The sequence below is a fragment of the Saccostrea cucullata genome, unplaced genomic scaffold (assembly GCF_032062105.1).
Source record: "Saccostrea cucullata isolate Sc308-1 unplaced genomic scaffold, CSIRO_AGI_Scuc_v1 ctg2182, whole genome shotgun sequence".
Classification (NCBI taxonomy): Eukaryota; Metazoa; Mollusca; class Bivalvia; order Ostreida; family Ostreidae; genus Saccostrea; species Saccostrea cuccullata.
In genome coordinates this window covers 59,896-82,569 of record NW_026933970.1, presented here as the reverse complement: position 1 = coordinate 82,569, position 22,674 = coordinate 59,896, and the positions used below count along the sequence as shown (strand labels likewise).

At 33.1% G+C, this 22,674-nt stretch overlaps 1 protein-coding gene across 1 annotated transcript in view; it reads left to right on the top strand.

Moving 5' to 3' along the window:
* LOC134239716 (uncharacterized) overlaps positions 1–22,674 on the top strand; it is a 46,231-nt gene that overhangs the window by 4,214 nt on the left and 19,343 nt on the right. The window contains exon 3 of the mRNA XM_062721872.1: positions 1,117–1,602. Within this exon, the coding sequence (XP_062577856.1) occupies positions 1,117–1,602 (486 nt within the window). The remainder of the gene's footprint in view (positions 1–1,116; positions 1,603–22,674) is intronic.

Sequence of the window (22,674 nt, the reverse complement as noted above, 5' to 3'; positions counted from 1 at the left end):
CAAGTGAGCTTTTCTGATCACATTTTGTTCGGCGTCCGTCTGTCTGTCCGTCTGTCTGTCTAGCTGTCCGTCTGTCTGTCTCTAAATTTTTTTCATTTTCGACTTCTTCTCCCAAACCGCTGGACCAATTTCAACCAAACTTGCCACTGTGACAAAGCATCTTTGGGTGAAGGGGATTCAGGTTTGTTCAAATGAAGGGCCACGCTTTCATTCCAGGGAGATAATTAAGAATTTAGAAAATTTGGTGGGATGTTTTAAAAATATTCTTCTCAAGAATCACTGTGCCAGGAAAAATGAAACTTATAGGGAAATATCTTCAGGTAATGTAGATTCAAGTTTGTTCCAATCATGACCCCCGGGGGTAGGGCGGGGCAAAAATAGCCGACCAAAGTTTAACATAGAAATATATAGGAAATTTTTTTTAAAATCTTCTTCTCAAGAATGACAAAGCCAGAATTCATCATATTTATATGGAGGCATCCTCAGGTAGTGTAGATTCAAGATTGTTCAAATCATGACCCCCTGGGGGCAGTTCGAGACCAAAATGGCCAACCAAAGTTTTACATAGAAATATAGGAAAATTCTTTAAAAAAACTTCTTTTCAAGAATTGCAAAGCCACGATTGGTCAAGGGACTACACTTTTGGATTTAAACTTTTCAATAATTAACTAAATTCGACTTTTTCCTAGCAACAGTGCTCAGGTGAGCAATGTGGCCCATGGGCCTCTTGTTAATAGAAACTACCGAATATCGAGTATAAGTTTCTATCCATTCATGATATAATATGGCGGAAAAAAAAAAACACAAATGCTTAAGACATCTGGATTAACCTCGGCTTCCATCAATCTTCAAATGTATCAAATTAATACCGAACACGATCATCACAAGTTGAAAAGAAAACAAAACCCCTAGTAAAATGATTTTAAAATTGCATACAAGGCAGGATAAGAAACAATCAATATCTCTTTTTATATTCACTTTAGATTTTATATCTATTTTACGGATAAAACAAAATTTTAAATGTAGCGAGAGAATTGTAAAATGTTATGAGATGAAATGTCATGACTAGTCTTAAATATATTTTTGTCTGTACATTAATAAATCCTTTCTTATTAGGTAAATACCATACCTATCCACCAGAAGTCCGATGTCTATTGTATTGCTTACTGTTTACTGAGAGATATCAGGTGAATCTCAATGAACAATCAGAGAACAGTACAAAAGAAAAAATCAGAGACAGATATTTCCCTGATATTAATGATGACGGTTCGGTAGATCTTCCTGATGAAATCACAGAAAAATGTGACGGTATGATAACATTTATATCAGACGACATCCGACATGACGTCATGTACGCCTTTGTTACGGAGTGTCTGGTAGAGGACAGTGATCTAGAGTTTTTCTTGGCCACGGCGTCACGTGACGTGATATCAGAATACTGCCGGTCCTGGGGTTATAAAATGAGTGAGGGAGAGAGATGTATGTATGTACCGTACACACCAAAGAAGATGTACGACCTCTTCTTAGACAAACTACAGCTAGACATCATCACACACTGTACTGTGTCTGACGTGGGGATTCGTGACAGGACCAGTACACGTTGTAAGTATTTATTTAGCATAGTTATTAACTATTTTCTAAAGGTAGTGGCATATACATGTAGCAAATTTAAATGTGCATTGGAAATAATTGTAGATTATGTATTTATAGACTTATTAACTGTTCTGTGTTTCATTGGTTACTTTGTTTAATATTAACTAAATAAGATATTATATTAGCTACATTTAATCTTCGTAGGTTAGTTTTTTTAAGCTTATCCCTCCGTCGAAAGCTAGTCATGCTCATTCGTGGTTATCGGTAATCCTCTGGTTTTTCAATAAATATAAATTGTGATTTTATTCAGTTATGAGAATAATTATTAGTTAATCTATAAATGAATATTTTATGAAAGGTCTTTACAATTTAAATTTGTGTCGGTATAATAGAGAAACACCGACATCTTTCGAACGAACATAACTCAAACAAAGTTCTCGTATCTCAATAGTTTTCTCGGGATCAGTGATTGCACCCATATTAAATTTAAAATTGGAAGAAATAAATACATGTAAAATAGAACAGATAGTGTTTAAAACCACTTTGTAATTGAAAATTGCACAAGTCAATTTTTTTGTAATCACTTACAATGTTTTAAAAAAGCGAACAAATAGAAGAATATACACCATAATACTTCAGACGTCACGAATAAGGAAACACGTTTGTCAGTAATTAAACGTATTCAAACTACTCGTAGTGTGCGCCTTGTTCAAAAGGGAAATGGAAAGGTTACTTGTTACAACTTGAAAAAAAAAACTTAATCCGTGCAATCAAGTAAAATAGGTAGCTAGTGCGCTCTGTAAAGTGTCTTGTATTGAGAGAGAGAGAGAGAGAGAGAGAAAGAAAGAGAGATTCTTGTTTGAATTTATTAAAATATCACTTCAATGGAATAAACGTGCATTCGTGGTAGACATTCTCTTCTTAGATGGTGTATTAAATGGCGATCTTAACTACATTATCTTGGGCTGCTTTTATTTTACATGTACATGTATACATGTAAATAAATACAACAGGCCTGAAGCAAGCAATTTTAGGTGGGGGTGGGGCCACAACCAAACATTTTTAGTTTAAAGTCACTACCAAACAATTCCAAAACCCGAAAGGAAGATGTTATTGAGGGGGCACAAGTATACAGTAACTAAATTTTCTCTAATATTACATGTACATGTACGTTGTTTATTTATCGACTTCATTATGGAGAGGGGTGGTTATCCCCAATCCCTCAACCCCGTTCCTATATACGACTGCGTGTACATGTATATTTATTTATATATGTGGATTATAAAAAAGGCTGAAAAAATGCATTAATGTAGGGTGGTGCATTTTTAACTCACCTCAGCTAAGTTGTGGGAGCTTGTGTAATACCCTTGCCGTCGGGGTCGGCGTCGGCGTCCCAGGTTAAGGTTAAGTTTTTCGGGGCAGTTTTCTTTTTAAGAATTTCTATGTCCTTGATTTATTAGACTCTAGTGTGTTTTATGGTCCCAATCAAACTTTCAAATGCTGCAATTTCAGCAAAAAAATGACCAGGTTAATGTTTTTGGACATTTAATGTGCAGTTTTTGGGTAGGTTTTATTTCCAAGTAAGTAAAAGCTCTATGTTGACCAAACTTGCATGGATGATACATGTAAGGATGCATACCACCAGGCTTGCTTCGAATGCTGAATATGACCTACATTTTCTGGTTGAGTGAACAGGTTAAAGTTTTTGGTGCAGGTTTCATTTCCAAGTAACTATAAGCCCTGTGTTGACCAAACTTGCATGGATGATACATGTAAGGATGCATACTACCAAAATTGCTTCGGATGCTGAATCTGACCTACATTTTCCGGTTGAGTGAACAGGTTAAAGTTTTTGATGCAGGTTTCATTTCCAATTAACTATGAGCCCTATAATAAGCAAACTTGCATTGACGAGACGATACATCTTAAGATGCACACCAATGGACTTGCTTCGGATGCTGAATTCGACATACAATTTTCAGATAATAGATCAGGTAATGTTATGAGTGCAGGTCTATTACCAAAAAACTTTAAGGATTATATAACATTGCATTAACCAAACTTGCACAAATGTTGTATCAAAAGATGAAAACTCTCAAAATTGCTTCAGATGCTTGAATTTAATTACATTTTCGTGAAGAAAAACTAGTTTTTTAATTTTTTATTTAAGTCTATTTCAAAGTATCAGATCAAAATTGCTTAGATATTTTCATTTTTGAAATGTACACTTTTTGTTGGTTAATTGTGTGACTTTGCCTTACTTAAAGAAAAAAATCGTTGAGGTGAGCTCTGTAAACTATGATTACCTAATATGTTTCTTAGTAAATTATGCAAGCCTATTTTCTTTTGAGAAGTGGACAGGCTGTCCCCTAAAGAGAATAATGTAAGCCATGCATTAATCGTCAAAATATAAATTTAGAAGAGACTCTTTATATTTTTGACCACGCACAGAGTTATTTTGACCGAAGGTTCAATATACATATAAAAACTATAACTGCAATTATAACTTGCTTCATTTGTAAGGATAAATATATTCACCACCCTGTTGTAAAACAAAACAAAGATTGATTCCAATATACCGACAAAAAGATACCGGACTCTAAAAGTGTGAATAATATGAAAACGTAGTTGTCACTTAGTTCCCATGGCATCCTTCAAAACTATGTGCACACATATGCTTATCACAAGTGCTTGTTATGTAGACCAAACAATTCGATCCCCACCCCCACCCCCAATATACATACCGGGTTAAAAGATATTCATATTTGTTTTCTAGCTTTCATAAATTTACCGTCTAGTACATATTTACAGTGTACATGTATTTCATATGAAAAATCCAAAAGTACATAGAATTCACTTTTTATAAAAATAAAAAAACCCACCAAATTTGACCTCTTTATATATAAACCTTGTAGTTTAACCCCTTTAGCCTTGGCCATACCTTTGAACATTTAGTACTAGAGTTGTCATATTTCACAGTTGTCTCCATTTTAATCAGCCCTTTCTGTTGATACGAACTTTGACCTTTTTAGCTAAGTGAGCTTTTCTGATAACCCGTTGTCCGTCGTCCGTCTGTCTGTCTCTACGTCCGTCTGTAAACTTTTCACATTTTCAACTTCTTATCAAGAACCACAGGGCCAATTTAACCAAACTTGGTACAAAGCATTATTGGGTAAAGGAAAATTTAAATTTTAAAATTAAAAGCCAAGTCTTCTTCCAAGGGCTTCCTTCATGACCCCTAAGGATAGGACGTGGTCACATTGCACTTCAAAGGGGGTAAATCTGTTAAAGAACAGCATCGCCAAAGTTTCTCAGGTGCGTGATGTGGCCCATGGGCCTCTTGTAACCTTTTCCATGATTTCGACTTGTATTTGAGAGTTAGCCTTCCCCACATGCTTCTATACAGTCAGGGACACCAGTGTTTTACAAATACATCTTGTAATTACATGTTCTTCCTGTGTTCGTCAGAGAAATGCAGGAGAATTAATCGTTGAGCACCAAACATTAACATCAATAGACACTTTGTATCTCTCTGTTGAACTAGGGGTCATTTTTCGAAGGGGAGGTTATTTTAATCATAATTTAATGATAATTCTAGTTGTTTCATTCTCCAAGTCAAAGGAAATGAAAATTCAAAGAATCATTCACTTTTCTAACACTGTGACGTGGTATTTAGTCTACTCCAAAGAAAATCATTGACGGTATTATCTGTCCTTAATTCAAAAATTCTACCTATTGAATGTTTTTATGTATTTAAATGTACCGATAAAATTATTGAATGATAAATCTGTCACTTCATGCATATTGCAAGGATTTAACCTAATTTCAGGAATCTGAGTTAAATGCAGATATTTCAAACACTGCCATTAAATTACATCACACTGTTCAACGCGTTATCGGCTACTCGGTTGTTATCGGACACTCGGTGCAAGAAAAAACAATGTTTAGAAAATGTAGGTAATTTTAAATTTCATATCTCAAAGATAAATATGTATTTCAGCAAACAAAATTTGGGATCTATGACAGATAATTGATTATACTTTCAGCAACAGAAAGCACAATCCAAATCACTCTATTTCAAAAGACATACAGCTCTTTCAAATGATATTTTACAAAAATTTCGGAATATGTCATCACATTTTTACTTCTGTACGAGGGGTGTTAGAAAAGTTCGCGGACAAGTTCTATTGTGAGCGCGCTATTTCAACGAAACCGGTCAAACTTTCCAGATAAAATCTTTACCTTTTTTCCAATAAATATACAAGAATTTGGTGCTCTTCGGTGATTATTGAAAAATATATAGCTTTTTTATTTTGATAAAACTTGCTTCACGGAGCATGCTTCATTTTGGCACGTTTACATCACAAAGACTCTTTATCAAAATTAAAAATTTCACAATTGTAGTGCAAAGAGATTTATGATATTTTACCTGCCGCTAAAGTATTCATGAAACGTCACTGGGAGAAATTTTGAACTAAATTGGAGGGTATATGACTGTTTTATAGCCGTTTATAAATGATCAATGCGTAAAAACACAGCCAAAAATCGGAACGTCATTGAGCGTCATGGAGCACTGCACTATGTAAAAATTGTGTATGCAGACTGGAAAATGTCTTAAAAAGGAATAAAATGTTCAAGATGCTGCCGGGAATTTCCTACACCTACAAAGGACAAGTTTTCAAATGGTTGTAGCTTCAAAAGAATGGAAGGATTAACATTTTGAATGATTAACTCCATCGATACTTCAATACCCCCGTATCGCATGGACGTTTTGTTGCGCCTATGGTATTGCATAGTTTCCATACCTGATCGATTAACTGCATAGACTTTTTTTAAAGATCTCAATAATATCCGAATCAGTTACAAAAGACATTATAGAAGAAAAGTAACATGTCTTGATATAGATATTTAATTTTACAGTAGAAAAAAGATAAGAAATATCTGAAGAAATGAAAGATTTATAGAACTGCGACAAAGCTTAACGGGTTATAATCTGGTTGTCACGTCGCCTTACGTCAAGTGATTGCTCCGTGAATCCCATGACCTTATAGTAAAAATCGTTGTAAATATTCAAGATTTTATAATATGGACCTGATTTTTTACATACCAATAAACAAAATGTAGGAATTTATTCAGACATAGGTCATACTTCACAGTACACAACAGATTTTCCGTAATTCAATGTGTCCGCGAACTTTTCTAACGACCCTCGTAGAATTAAGAATAAGTATATTCTATCAAACAAACTGTTCTATTTATTATATGGACAATCAGATACCTTAAGATCAGCAAACTGAGATGAAAAATCCAAATTAAGGGTAAGTAAACAGTCTTTTAAAATGTCTCTTTAGTTGAAAACATGTTATCGGCAACATGGTCGATGTTGCCGGATACTTCGGTTTATGACGGGTGTATGTTATCGGAAACCCAGGTTAAAAAGTTTCATTTAGCTTCATAAATGGATTGGAAAAAGTCCATTATGATCTGCCAATCCTTGAAAATAGCAAAAGTAAAAGTTTGCATTGATATGAATGTATATAGATAAACTTAATAATTATGAATTTATATTAGAACAACTCACCTGTTCAATAATATGTCTTGTTTGTCCATTCAAGATAACCTCTTGGTAACCGCTTCAGGCGGTTTCAGACGTAAATATAATATATTTAATTAATCATAACAATTTTGCTTTAGACTTCCCATATACATGTACCAGATACGTGAATTTGAAAAAAAGTGTTCAATTACCCCATGATCCCCGGGGAACTAATTGTTTTGTCCAGTAATGTCAATTTATGATCACGTCACAGTTACACTTAAATCAGGTTTGGCTTAAGTAGGGGTCCATCTTATATGAAACAAATGACTGCGTCAGGACATATGTTGCTCCGCAGAAGAACTTTAACATATTTTAAGAAGCTTAAAATAGAATCACCCAGTTTTTAGGACTTTTTAAATACTTGATAATGTGATCTTGTGTCAATCAGACAGCTGTCAACATAAAAAAGAAATAATTCTTAATTTAGATATGTTGTAAATTAAAGAGACTATCCTTTAACAAAAAAGTATGGTCCAGAAAAAAAAACATTTAAAAAAATAATACATAAAACTAAGGGAGCCGACTGGAATTTTATGGTGTTAGAAACACTTTGATTTAAAAAGATATATAACTTGATTTCCAAACGCAAAAAATACCTACTAGTATTTACCGGGGGTAGGTGGAACTGATTGATTCACTCCAGTTCCTCGTTTGTTTCACTTTTTCTACAAACAGTTAATTGCGTTTTCAATTACAATGAGGGCGGGGGGTGCCAGATTTTTTTTTAGCAAACATCCAATAGCAATGCAAAATCTATGTCAGCCACACACACACCCTCCACCCAAGCATTTAGCTCTATCTACACATTGAATTTGAGCCCACTGCGGGATATGACCGTTTTGATGGGGGTTCTTATTCCTTTTTGGTACGTTAAACAACCTCCGGTGATTTAGAGATCCGTGTTTATATTTTTGTAATTTTTTAAAGTCAACCTCTATTATCCTTACAATTTTGAATTCTATGTAATAAATTTTGATCTTACCTCCTATTTGGAAATTCATCTAACCATCCTTGAGTTTAAATTATTTAATTGCTTTATATGTATATACCAAACTTATTAATGTATTGGTGTTCTAAAGGTTGTGAATTTGATTCTTCGATTGACCTTATTCGATAAAAATGGGTAGCAACGGTCATGCGCTCAGCACCTTGATTGTATGTTGTTTAATGCCCTCTTGAGAATGTTCCAGTCATATGGAGACGCCATCACTTGCCGGCGGAGAGCTTTAAAATTTGTTACATACTCAACACCTAGGGCCATTGAGCAGTGAGGGATCTTTTTGTGCCAGTACCTACTGCGACGTCCAACTGTGGGATATGGACCAGCGACGTAAGGATCGACTCCTTACTTGGCGGCTCTAGAGCAGGCACTTTAACCACTGCGCCTCGCGGGCGGCCTCGGTACCTTGCAATGAAATTTAAAACGCACTTAGTGTACCATATTTTCGAAATCAGGTCAAAATCATGCAGAATTCAGTGAGAAATGCCAAAAAATGCATTCATTTTTTGTAAGTTATAAATTCTTAGAAGAGGCAAATTCTAGCCAAAAATTAGAAATTCGTGCCAGCCACTTTAAATATTTAGGTTTCATATTTATTTCTGTCATTTCTTTGTGTTTTTCCTTAATCTATATATGACAACCTTTGTTTCCGATAACCAAAACCGAGTTATCAGATAACAAAGTGCATTATTAAACCGCATTTCTGATAACATATTAAAAATTAAAATTGGACAACTTTTGCTCTTTAATTACATATTCGCAAGATTCTCTGGATGTCTTCTTGTGGAAAATCATTAACGCAAGGTAAATATAAGGATTTTGAAGAAAAAAATTATTTACAACAATGCCAATCGGAGAAAAACTTGCAAAATATAACAAAGAACTATATGCGGTATATTGCATATGTTTGCCCCCACAAAAGTCAAATTTTGAAAACTTCCTGAAATGTGCTGAATTCAATAAATTGTATGAGAAATATAAGTTAACAGAAAATATTATAGTTCCAGAGCATTGTATTCACAATTTCTGTTTTTATGACGTCACAAACTAGTCCGATTTTATATCCTTTTTCAGAAAGAGGACAACATGGACAGAATTTCAACAATTCAAGCTTTAAAATTTATGGAGCCCATGTGTGTTCAAGAATAATATTGACATATTTCATTGATATTATCATTCTACACAATATATCAAAATATTTATCCTGAACACACATGCGCTCGGTGACTTTTATTTAAAAATTCGACGAAATATGTATATTTTTCTGCAAAATTCATAAAAACCTGAAATTTACGTCATATTTGTGACGTCATTACGTACATATGACGTCATTACTTATGAAATTATTCAGTGCTTTGAAGTCAGCAAATACTCCCCTGTTTAAGGTTGTATGAGTGTGAGCATTTTACATAACACAAATTGGAATGAAAGTCAAAGTAATGTCAGTAAAAGTTTATATTAACTAAACACAATTAAATATATTATAATATTGTAAAATCAACTTGATTACTTATTTTTTTCTGATTAAAAATGGGTATTAAAATATCTGCATTGTCATCGAGTGCGTCTCGTATTTTTACGACAACAGACCCGTTTCCAATCTCAATAGTAACGACAGCGCTGGATTTCCCGAAATGAGGAACAACGGAAAAGGGGACGTGCAAAGGGCAGCTTTGCCGCCCGCAAACGGATTTTTAAGATACAGAAACCAATCAGAAGAAGAAGTTGATGTAGTGTCTTTTCAAAAATCGGTAAGGAAAAAAGTATCGGATATATGTAACACACCATACACGGTTACGGGGGCTCAAAATTTCACCTTTTACTGTGTGCCCATATTTCGACAGTCTAATCAATAAGTGCAAGTTTTATATATCCCAAAGGCTAAACAATGTGTTAAATAAACGTTATTGGAATAAGGCTGCACATGATTTAGGTCTAATCATGCTAATATCAACGAGAAATCAAATGTATTATGAACGATTCAGTGATTCAAGTTGCTTTGTTGATAACATTTTTTCTTCGAGATTATCTTAGAGTTATTCTCCGTTGCGAAATAGAAAGTACATAACCCGGCATTTTACTTGTAAACAAAGTGCTCGAAGATTGCAAGGAAACTAATTTGTAATGTAAGTTGAAGAAAATGTTTGAAGACGTTTAGATTCATGTATGAATAGGAGAAATTTTCTGTTGGAAAATATGTCTGAAATTGACTGAAAATGAATCATAAAACGAACCCAAATTGTGTTGAAATTTTCAAACAAATGTGTGACTGTAGCATCTATATTTACACATTGTGATAATTCAGATAAGGCCATAAGAGATACAAATCTGCATTTTAAAAAATTATGCTAGGGTTCTGGTGAAGAAAAATATGTTGGTCTGCATAAATTTAACACATATTTTTATGTTATTGGGGTTCTATTTCAAGATCATTTAATACATTGCACAATTTCATGTCATTTATTTACATTTATGTACAAGTAATCTGGAGAGTTAAGAAAATTCAAAGTCAATTCTTATTGAGTAGTGAGTGTCAAGATCACATTCGAGGTCATGTCCATGGGTGTAGGAAGCAAATTGAAAGGGGGGGGGTAAACCAGCTAAACCAACAATAAAAGGTATAAAACCCCAATTTTCAATGCATAGAAATTATCTATATTCGAAAAGAAAGTGGGGAGGGGGGCAAAGCCCCCCCCCCCCCTTGATATCATTAATATTGGATCAAATTTCTAGAAACCTATAGTCACTGTGTTAAAATTTAAAAAAGTTTATTCATTACTGATAATTGTTCACACAGGTATGATTTTTTTCCAGTTACGGATATGATATCAGTTACACGGGAGTTCATACTGCTTTGCAGCTGTCTGTTGGTCAGTCTGCATATCGGTTCACCACCAGTTTTTGTTTATTTTCTTTGCAGGGGTTGCACATATTGAAATAAAATTAGGTATACAGATTTATCATAAGACTATTTAAGTCAAGCTTTGTTTTGTAAGATCAGGGCATTGTTTTCAGATTTATATCCCCTCAACTTAGAAAAATTCCAATTACTGGTACATGTATCTTGGAGAATGGGGAGGGAGCAATAAGTGTTTTCCAATATATCTTGTTCAAGGACTTGTTAATCTTCAAATATCCTTGTTATTTCACAGGCAGCAGAATACGTCTACAAATGAAGTTAATAGGGAAGAACCTTTCCAGGCTTCTGGATGTGCTGCAGAGGAGTTCTCATGATAACCATAAAATACCAGCAACGATAGGTTTTTATGGGTAAATTTTTTTACCTTTATCATGGAATTTGACTAACTTTTGAAAAACTTTAACCCAGGGCATACTAACTGAACTGGGTGTGAATTTGATTTACTTTTGAAAAAGTCAAGTCTAGTGGATAATTTTTAAATGGTAATGATACATCACTTATATGTATTCTGTTGTATTTGGTAGGGGAGTATCACATTTATTATACCATATCTTTTCTTGTTAAGTTTACCGTAATAAATGAATATGTAATCATTTATTTTATTGTATTTTAGCTAGAGCGTATGCTACACATATGCTACAAATTTCTGCCATCAATGGAGAAAACCTCTTCAACCAGTACATATATACATGTACAACCAAAGACTCCAATTTGTCCAAAAGTAAGAGAAATAACTGTTACTAAGACTGAGAGGAAGGAAATGTACCACAATGACAGAGGTGAAAGCAGTAAACATAAGGACAGGTCCTACAAGCTTTTTGGATTTTTTGTCTACCAATGACAATGTGGTGGTACTTGGTCATAATATAAGAAATTAATATGTTTCTGTATTTTTTCAAGCATTATACTTTCTTGTGAAATTATGGAAAGAATTGTCACACAGGTTCATGGTTTTCTAGACACTCTTCCATTATTTAAACTAGTCAAGTCATGTCTGAACTCATAATACATGAAATTATTGTTTTATATACTTTAAATGAAAGTTCAAATATAATATTATTTCATAAAATTTGTACAATATTCATTTTAATACATATTGTATAATTAGGAAATGTTATTGGAATAATGTCATAAACATGAAAAATTTGCAGAGAAAAGATGTTCAGAGGAAATTCGGGCTGAATATTTTCAAAATGGCTCCACTTTTTTTTCTGAATATTGGACTCATTGATTGATTGTTGTCATATTTCATGTAAAATCTATTCATTTTTTGTTTCCATTACTCTACATGTAGTAACATATGTGACAAGGATTCATATTTCTCATATTTCATTGTTATAGTCAACGGACAATATCTAGGTGGCATTGTAAGGATGTACATTGTGAAACATTAACTTTTTTATTTAATTTATTTTACAAATGAAAGTTGTTCAGATAATATATAGATCATAAAAATTATGACATGTTCATTTCTATTTAGATCTTTTTTTATTGAAATGTAAATGAGGATCGATACTTTGAGAGAAGTCGTAAACATGCAAATTTTGCAGAAAAAAGCTGATCAGAGGAATTTCTGGCTAAATATTTTCAAAATGGCTTCACTCTTTTTTTCTGAAACTTGGACACAATAATTGATTGTTGTTTTAGTTCATTTAGAACCTATACATTTTTTTATTTCCATTACTCTGCATAATGTAAAATTTGTGATAAAAGTTCATATTCCTCATATTTCATTGTGTTGAATCATTGGACAAAATAGATGGCTATGGAGGACATTTAATGAAACATTGACTTTTTTTATTTAACAAATGAATATTGTTCAGGTAATATATAGTTTATAGAATATTGTAACATGTTCATCTTCCATTTTAGTTGTTTTTTATTGTACCATAAATGAAGACAAATTTGGGGCAGTTGTATTTATGAGAATTTTGCAGTGAAAAGCTGATCAGAGGAAATTCGGGTTAAATATTTTCAAAATGACTCCACTCTTTTTTCTGAAATTTGGACAAATTGATTGATTGTTATTATAATCTTAGAAAATAAATTATTTTTTATGATTCCATTACTCTGTCTATGTTTTATAATTTGATTAAGATCCACAACTTAAGTATTTTGGTGAAAGAAATTACGCGTCATAGGTGGCGCCGCAAGCACAGTTTATAATTTGTTAATTTTTATTAATTGTTTTAAGTTTTAGAACAGATGTTTCATGTTTAATAAAAATTAACATTTCAAAATTTTACATAATATTTGACCTATTTTTTGAAGTTGGTGTGCGGACTATATTTTAAGGAAAATTTCACACAGAGTTACCTCCCTTAGTTTGGCAACCACTAGGGGGCAAACGGCTACACTCTTTTTCTTTATATTATAATCATGTATTGCTTATACAAATGTGTATTCATTAATACCAAAATCATTTGTTTTCCATTACTTTGATTTTACACTCGTACTACCTTAAGGACTTTACTAAATATTACTCCATCAAAGTTTGATTTTGGGGGGCAAATGTTGGTTAATACCGCTTATAGTTCTTTGACTTTTAAAGCCTTCTAAAGGCTAACAAATGCTATACTAATGCGAATCGGGGCTTTATTTTGTATCCGTATTCATTTCTATTTACAAAATTCACAATGAAAATTCTCTGTTTCTATTTTAACGGAGTTTATTCAAAATAATTTACTAACCTGTCAAAAATTGATATCAATCGAGTGTCCGATAACAACCGAGTAGCCGATATAGCGTTGAGCAGTGTGTACATTATCAAACGAAATACAGTTAAACACAATTATGACGAAGTGCAAGAAGCGACATATTTCTTATAAGCATACCTCGCTATATTTACTAAGTTAACAATATATTCTAAAATTTTGGGGAATAGACATACTAAAAGCGCCAATACGTCAGGGTTCTCCATGAGCTGTTTTACTGTGTTGCTCCCGACACAGTAAAATTTTCTCCGACACAGTAACGATTCAAATTGTATGCATGCGACACAGTAAAAAAATTGCCGACACAGTAAGATCTGAGATAATTAGAAAATCTAAACACACAAATTCTCTCAAACTGAAACTTTAATCAAACAATTTAACCGTCTTTCAATTCTAAAAAAAAATAGGGTACTAATTTAAATTAATTACTAGGGCTTCATCTTGCATTATCAATTATTTCCTAGACCCTCGGCGGACTTTACGCATGGCGAAACAGAGACAAATAATTTGTTTTCAAACTTCTATGTTACGGTTAATTGGTAATTACAATAAAATATATCGTATTATTAACTTTTTAAATATGTTTTTATAGAGCTAGAATTATGTTAGCTCTCTAAGTAAAACATAACATCGTACGAAAGTTTTTTAATTGATGTAAATAAATTGCTGAAAATTTTCAACATGTTCAAGGAACTTTTAAAAGTAATTTACTGTTCTGACGTTTCCTTTTACTTAATGCGTTAACTTGATCAAGAAAACTGATAAATAATCACGGCAAATTTCCCTTCAAAAATGTAAAGTAGTCGACTGTATCGGTCAGAATTTCCTTTACATTCAGAACGTGTTTTTACGTTTTTTTAAATAGGTGTGTGCATGTATTCATTTGTACTTATAATAAATAGTGATTCAATTGCGAATTTGATCGCGAAAATACCGCAAAAGTTTATTGCTTTGCGTAAACTCTGCAACACAGTAAGATTTCAAATGATGGAGAACCCTGAATACGTTATAATCATTTTTACTATAACCATGTTTTACTGTAGAAAGAATAGAGTATAAATCATAGAAATGTCTGATAACTCGCAAACAAAAACCTGACATAAATCCAAAAAGAATGAAGGCGTTTAGTAAAAATAAGATGTTATCTTACTTTACTATATAATTAATGATGAATTTATCTCTAAAGCATCGTCTCAAGCCACGGTCCGGAGTCCGCTTATATAGCTCTCTCCTACCCGTGGCTGCTTAATCACAAAAAGTGTCGTTATCTTGAAAATTTACGCCTCTCTATTGTGACGTCATATTCAGTCAGTGGAAAGTTTTGTTTCCATTGCAATCGAAATCAACAACTGACGTCAACAGTATACAAGAAATATTTCCTTTCCGCGACTTTTGGATATTGAAAAGTCGCGATAAAGTTCATAATCCGACTATGGTTACTCGCATTGGTCAATATTTTAATGAGCTACGAAGAATTCTCTCCTCGTTGAACCACGACCAGAATCACGGTGTAGTACCTAAACGGTTGCTATCAGAAAAAAACGTGCGTTCATTACTGCTATCTGAAAACTGAGCGGTTGCTAGTGGAAAAAAATGGACGAAATTATAAGTATTTTTCTTCGCTGGCTCAACAAAATGGTCAATAATTCAATTATTAAAGTTTAGCCGCTTTGTATTTCACCCTTATGGAACGTTACATACATTTTGAAACTAACATGTATATTTAGAATTTTAATGAATTGAAGGATTGCTGATATATATGACGAAAACTGTCGAAAGTGTTGGACACATTTACATGCACGTAAGAAATACATTAAAATTGCGTCAAAAGTTTTAGATATTTCATAAAAATGAATCGACAGTTCGTTGTGTATTTGTAAATTTTATTGGTTATTTTATACCATTGTCCGCTTTGATGGGTTTCTTACAAGCTAGAGCGTTTTTATTAGGAGAATCTTGTGTTACGGCTACTATTAGACAACGGCACCGGTTACTATTTGAATATGTTTGTTTTCAAATTTCATAAATTAAAATCACATCCTCAATTTACATATTTATGCAATGAATATAGTTCCTTAAAAACATGTCCATGTACCCCTGTACACATTGGCTTTGGAACAGGAGGAGGCTAAGCCTTCACATTTTTTTTGCAAATATACAGACATAATATAGGCACTAAAAACTTGGGCTAATCTTTTTTTTATTGGACCAGGTGTACCCCCCCCCCCATCTTTCAATTTGCTTCCAACGTCTACGGCATATGCACGCAAACCTGTTTTGTGTAAGCCATTAAATCGTGTGACCACTCTATTTATTATATTCCAGCTATGTTATTATGCCAGATTGATTAAATTTATGATTTGGAATTTAAAAAAAATCATAATTCTCGAAACACAAACCACGAGAGATTATTTGTCTCAAATATTTATGCAACCCACCTCTACAAATCCAAACATAAACCTACAAATTAGCAATCTCTATATCTGATTTTAAAAAATATGAATTGAAAAATGAATAAAGCTCACATAAAGTTATAAAGTTTTGCTGTCAATGAAACGTCGATACTTACTCAGGTACAAATTTAAATGAAAATATATAAGTCAATTAACAAGAAATTCGACAGTAAAAAGAAGTGGAAAAAATCAAATATAAAAACCACGCTTTCTTTTGTCTTTTGTGGCGGGGGGGGGGGGGGTGGCTTGTCTTTCTTACCTATATACATGTATATAATTTAAAGAACTCTTCAAAGCCTAATGGGGAGAGGGGGTGATGTTTTGAATATTGCATGTTAGTCGTTCAACGAACCAATGCATCACCGTACTTCGAAAAAGAAATATGGAATTAGAAATATTTGACAGAGATTATAGCTTATACACTGTACTATAACTTAACTAGATATTATACATGTTTAAGTATACATGTAGGCTACAAAAATCCCCAAAAACTTTAATTTAAGAAAGGTTTTAAAGAAATGATTGTAAATGATTGTAAATATATATTATATGCTATTTTAAATTGATTTACGGGTCATTTCATGAAACTTTCGTTTTATTTGTGTAGCAATCCTTTTCGAAGATCAGCTCTACTTTGCAAAAATACGATACATTCGAGTTACAGACGCGCCCCCCCCCCCCCCTTCCCCGCCCCTCCACATTTTGTTCCAAGCATAATATTTTCTTTCTAAAATGTTCATTGAAAGGCCTGTTGACTTTATTCCAAGCATAACTTTTACTATATTGAAAATTTTCATTGACCCCCCTTTTTTTATTGCAGCACAGTCAAACAGGGGTAGGCGGATGCGCGTGAGAAAAATTGTCACTGAAAGAAGTTTGACAATTTTCCTTTTTTCCATGTCAGCCTTTTTAAAAATAGATTTGAATTTTTCTACCCCCTTTTCCAAATCGAAGTTACATGTACCCTTGAGTTAAGATGGTAAAAGTCAACTGCACACTGTATATAGACATCTTATTTCACAGGCAATTTGAGATATTAAAAATGTTGATTTTAGATATTTGCTGCCATAAGTTGGGTTCATATCTCTGTTAATAAGGAAAATTTTCAAATAGCAGCCGGTGCGATGTTTTCAGTTATTAACCGGTGCAATATTTGCTAAGACCCTGATAGCAACCGTAACTTTAAAAAATCGTGTTTTATCCAAAAATCTCTTTTAAAATTCACTTTTCAATTTTTAAAAATTATTTCTAAATATCATTATAGATTAACGCATCTTTAAATACCAAAATACCCACAATCTGAATAATAGATGATTTAAAAAAGCATGAAAACTGGGTATTTATTGACTTGGGATTTGGTACAGGCTTCGGAAATTTTACTAAATCTAAATTTTTGGAGGGCTATTCTGCAAATTACACATGACAACATCTATAGAAATATCTTACTTGTTCCGTGAACCCCGACTTTTCAGAGACTATCTTGATTTGGATTCTTAATTTCACTGTTTTACAACTTATTCCAAGAGTTTTCAACATATTTATTTCTGCTAGCAGCCGTACAATTTTCGAATAGCAACATTGAACGCGGTTTGTTCCAATAGCAGCCGTTTAAGTACTACACCGTGAGAATAGGAGAGGAGCGAACATGTCTGCCGTGGTTTTTGACGATGTCTCTAAAGTGGCCATATTTGAACCATTACCTGAAACATTTATATGCTCATCTTTAAATGGGGTTGCAAAATGGGGTTTTCTCAAAGATTTAATGCACACCCGTTGGAGTGATCAGATAAGTAAATGCTTATCTAAGTGCATGAAAGGAAAAAAAAATTAATAAACTAAAAATTTGACGAAAAACTGAGGAAAAAATATGTACTTTTGGCTGCATATAACTGTTATAAAAAGCTAACTGTTCAATTTCATATTTAACAGTTTTGAGCAGTAGACATCGTATTGAATAGCACAAGATACTATTTCCTAAATCCGTTGGAAAATAATCAACAAAGATATGTCTTGTATACAATATTGATAAAGGGAAAATTTACAACAACACCAATTCTGTCCATTCTGTTCAAACTGCACATTTATTCTTAGAAAGAAACAGTTTATGATACGTCACTGTAAACGTCAGAGTAAATAAAGTGAGGCCAAAATGAATCATTTTCGTTCTATTTTCTATGTTTAATTTACTCCTCAATTTTTAAGAAGATCAGCCAAAGTCGAAATTCCGATATCAGTAAAGAAGGTGTGAGAGATGCAGTATTGATTGATTAATTGTATTTATCAATAATTGACAATGTTCGAATCCCAACATTCCAATATAGCATCCTTCCATGTATATTCATTTAGTATGCTTTTCCTCCGTTCATATAATTTACCATTGTTAACCTCCTGAGCCCTCCATCTTATACATATTCATACATGACACAGAAACAGTAAGTTATGTTGCACTCTGCCACCACTGTGACTTTATTAATAACCCAAATTTTAATTACATAAAATGATAAACTGATGTAAATCTCATTAAATGGTTATGTAATCATAACCTAATTAAAATTTGATATACAATTATTAATATTTGATTTTTTACCCCAATAATATTTTAATTAATATTAATGAATAAGTCCAATTAATTTTCCCATTAATGATGCAAATGATTACATAATTTAAAACAACCTATACCTTGTGGTCTGAAATCGCAACACAGAAACAAACAAAATATGGATTTATTCATTAAAAAAGGAAGGTGGAGGGGTGGAGGTGGTTAAAATTCGTAGAAAAATTTCCAACAAGTTAATTGTCCGGCGTCCTGAAAGAAAGTGGCAAACCCACGCTATCTCTAAAGAGACGCACCTTCAGTTTCCCGCAACACGATTCTATTGGTTCTATCCAGCCGCACTCACATAGCTTACCATATAAGAAGATGCTATTGAAATTAAGCTCGAGTGTATCGCAAGAGCGATAACTCCAGCATTTGAGAAAGAAATACATTATCAATATACATAAAGTATTTTAAGGAACCTTAAAATTCTTTTATCCATAATTGACAATGTTCGAATCCCAACATTCCAATATTTCATCCTTCCATGTATATTCAATTAGTATGCATTTCCTCCGTTCATATAATTTACCATTGTTAATATAACCTCCTGAGCCCTCCATCTTATACATATTCATACATGACACAGAAACAATAAGTTATGTTGCACTCTTCCACCACTGTGACTTTATTAATAACCCAAATTTTAATTACATAAAATGATAAAATGATGTAAATCTCATTAAATGGTTATGTAATCATAACCTAATTAAAATTTGATATACAATTATTAATATTTGATTTTTTACCCCAATAATATTTTAATTAATATTAATGAATAAGTCCAATTAATTTTCCCATTAATGATGTAAATGATTACATAATTTTAAAGCACCCTATACCTTGTGGTCTGAAACCGCCATGTACTTGATTTAATCCCATAAATCAAGTTCAGACCCCAAGGAGAAAGGGAAAACCCACACCAGTAAAAAAATTAAGTGAGTGGCAAAGTGCAGATACACCTAATAAGGCCAACCTTTTCAGAGAAATACATATGCTCTGAAAACCTTAGACTTATTTAAAAAGTTACAATTATAACACATAACAGGTGAGGAAACACATATGCCTCATCTATTACCTACATTCATGCAGCAAAATAATGTATATTTACATGTAACAGATGTTAAAATAAAAGCAGCTAAACACTTTAAACGGTAGGAATAAACATATGTCCCACCTAAATATTATAAGGAAATATAAATATGTTCCTGAACAATTGGATCTTGCATTAATTATATCAATGAGTTTAAATTGGTAACCGTCACGATCGATTGAACTTAGCGGGAATAAACATATGTCTCGCTTAGTTGCAATGTTATCAGGAAATATACATATGTTCCTGAAACACACTTGTTAAAATGTCCATCTATCAATCACTAATGTCACTCTAAAGTTCTTTAATTTGTTGCTCGCTCGGTAAGCAATATCTAATAAGCATTAACAAATAGCCTATTGATATTCTAATAATAGTTAGTTGGCCTGATGTAACTCTTGAATGCATCCGACTTCCATCGCCCTAAGAGTCTAATTTTACTGTCACTCATGCCAACATCTGCACAATGTGATGCCATGCCTATCCGGAACGAATGACTAGTTATTTTATTTATGTCCATATTTGCAAACGATAAATAGTTTTTTTAAGATTGTGGAGAATTTACACCTATTTACTGGAATATCTGGAATATAGGAAAACAGTGGCCCTTTTTGTGTCCCTCTTAAACTAATATAACTATGGAGGCATTGAACTGGGCAATAGTCTTTGTTGCTTGCTGAGTTAATTGTCAGAAAGAAAGGTTTACCCATGCGATGTTTGTAAGTAATAAATTTAATGATAATCTTGTCTTGTTCCATCCCAATTTAGTTAATATGGAGTAAATTCTTATTGATCACTTTCTGGGAAGATGTTATTTCTCCAATCCTCAAAAATCCATAAAATGCCAACAAAAACATTGCTTTAAACATGGCAGATTCAAATGCATTGGAAACTGTTACTGGTTACACATCGCATTTTTGATGTAGAATCTTTTTGGTAATAGGTATCCTAACATCCTGTGTATGTTTAAGTTTGTGGGTTGATAAAAGTAATTTTTGTATTAAAAAAGATGAACATGGATCCCCGAAGTTGTGAAGCTTATGAATGTAACTAATTGCCGAAAGATAAGATGTAATGGTCGATGCAGCATAGTCCCTCGAAAAAAGGTATGCGACGTAATATATCAAAATATGTTGTCTAACTTGAAGCTCCACCGGAAAGTCATATTTCTGTGCAAAAGTTTGAAACATCATCCATGCATGGGAGTACGAGGCGGTTGTGGAATTGGTGAGGCTGGAATCCAGGAGCATCTGTATTTGCCATGTTAATTCGAAAAATTTGGAAGTGGAGGCACGTTGACTGGATTTCTTTTTGCCCATGGTGCCATTTGTAAGAACTGATTTACCTTGGAACGAGAAAGACAATCACATAGTAAATTTTCTTTTGAAGTCAAATGCTTTGCTTTGAAATAATTGTTATATTTTAAGCATGTCAATACAAGTTACTAAAGAAACATGATATGCTTATCTTTTGAAGTTTGCTTATAACCAGTGCTTGGTTGTCGGTGTTGAACATAATTCATTTGTTACTCATAAATTTAGACCAGATTTGTACTGCCAGGCCTATAGGGTACAATTCTAAGACTGCTATGTTTTGGTACTGCCAACTACTATTCCATTCTCCTTTAAACCACTGACTACCAAACACTGCAGCATATCCAACAACACCTGATGCATCAGCATATCACTTTAATTCACTTGAACTTATCCATCTATCAGGGAGAAACATTGAAGAACCATTAAAATTGGAAAGAAAATCTAACCAAACATTCAGATCCTCCTTAACTTCCCTTGTCATCCGCATTCTATAATATTGCTTTTTGATTCCAATGGTCAAATCTATAAGTCTTCTTAAGAATGCTCTACCTGGCAACACTACATTACAAACAAAATTCAATAAGCCTATAATTGACTGCAATTCTTTTAATGTTAACTTAGTCTGTTCCAAAGCAAACTGAATCTTATCAACACACTTGAAAATTTTGTCTTCTGGAAGTCTACATTCCATTTTAGTTGAATCTAATTCATAACCCAGATATGTTATCACCTGTTTTGGACTACATGTTTTTTCAAGTGAAATAGGCACCCCAATATCTGTACACATAGCTAGAAAAGTTTTGAGCTTGTCGACACATTGTGTAGGTGATTTGTCTACAATTATAAAGTCGTCCAAAACATGTGAAATGCAAGATATCCCACGTTTATTTTGCGCAATCCATTGCAAAGCTGTTGAGAATCGTTCAAATATTTTACAAGATGAACTTAAACCAAACTGCAGACAGGTATCAAAATAGTATTTGTTTTCCCATTTAAACCCAACAAATTTGAACCGTGTATGGTGTAGGTTAATTATTCGAAATGCTGACTTAATATCTGTTTTACAGCAGAATGCGCCTTCCCCACATTGTTTAATAAACTGAATAGCGTCTAAAATAGATGAGTATTGAACAAATGATGCAACAAGTGGTGTGCCAACTTTGGGTCTTCCGACTTCACGGAAGACCTTATAGTTATTGCTCTGTTTCTTATTCTTATTAAGGTCTTCCGTCTTCACGGAAGACCTTATAGTGATTCTACTGTTTCTTATAATTATTTTTCCGTACATCTTATTTTGTGCACGCGATTTCTCAAAGACTACTACCACATGGATTTTCATGAAATTATCAGGAGCAATGTGTTGTTATCTGAAGTTATTTTATCCGAGAGA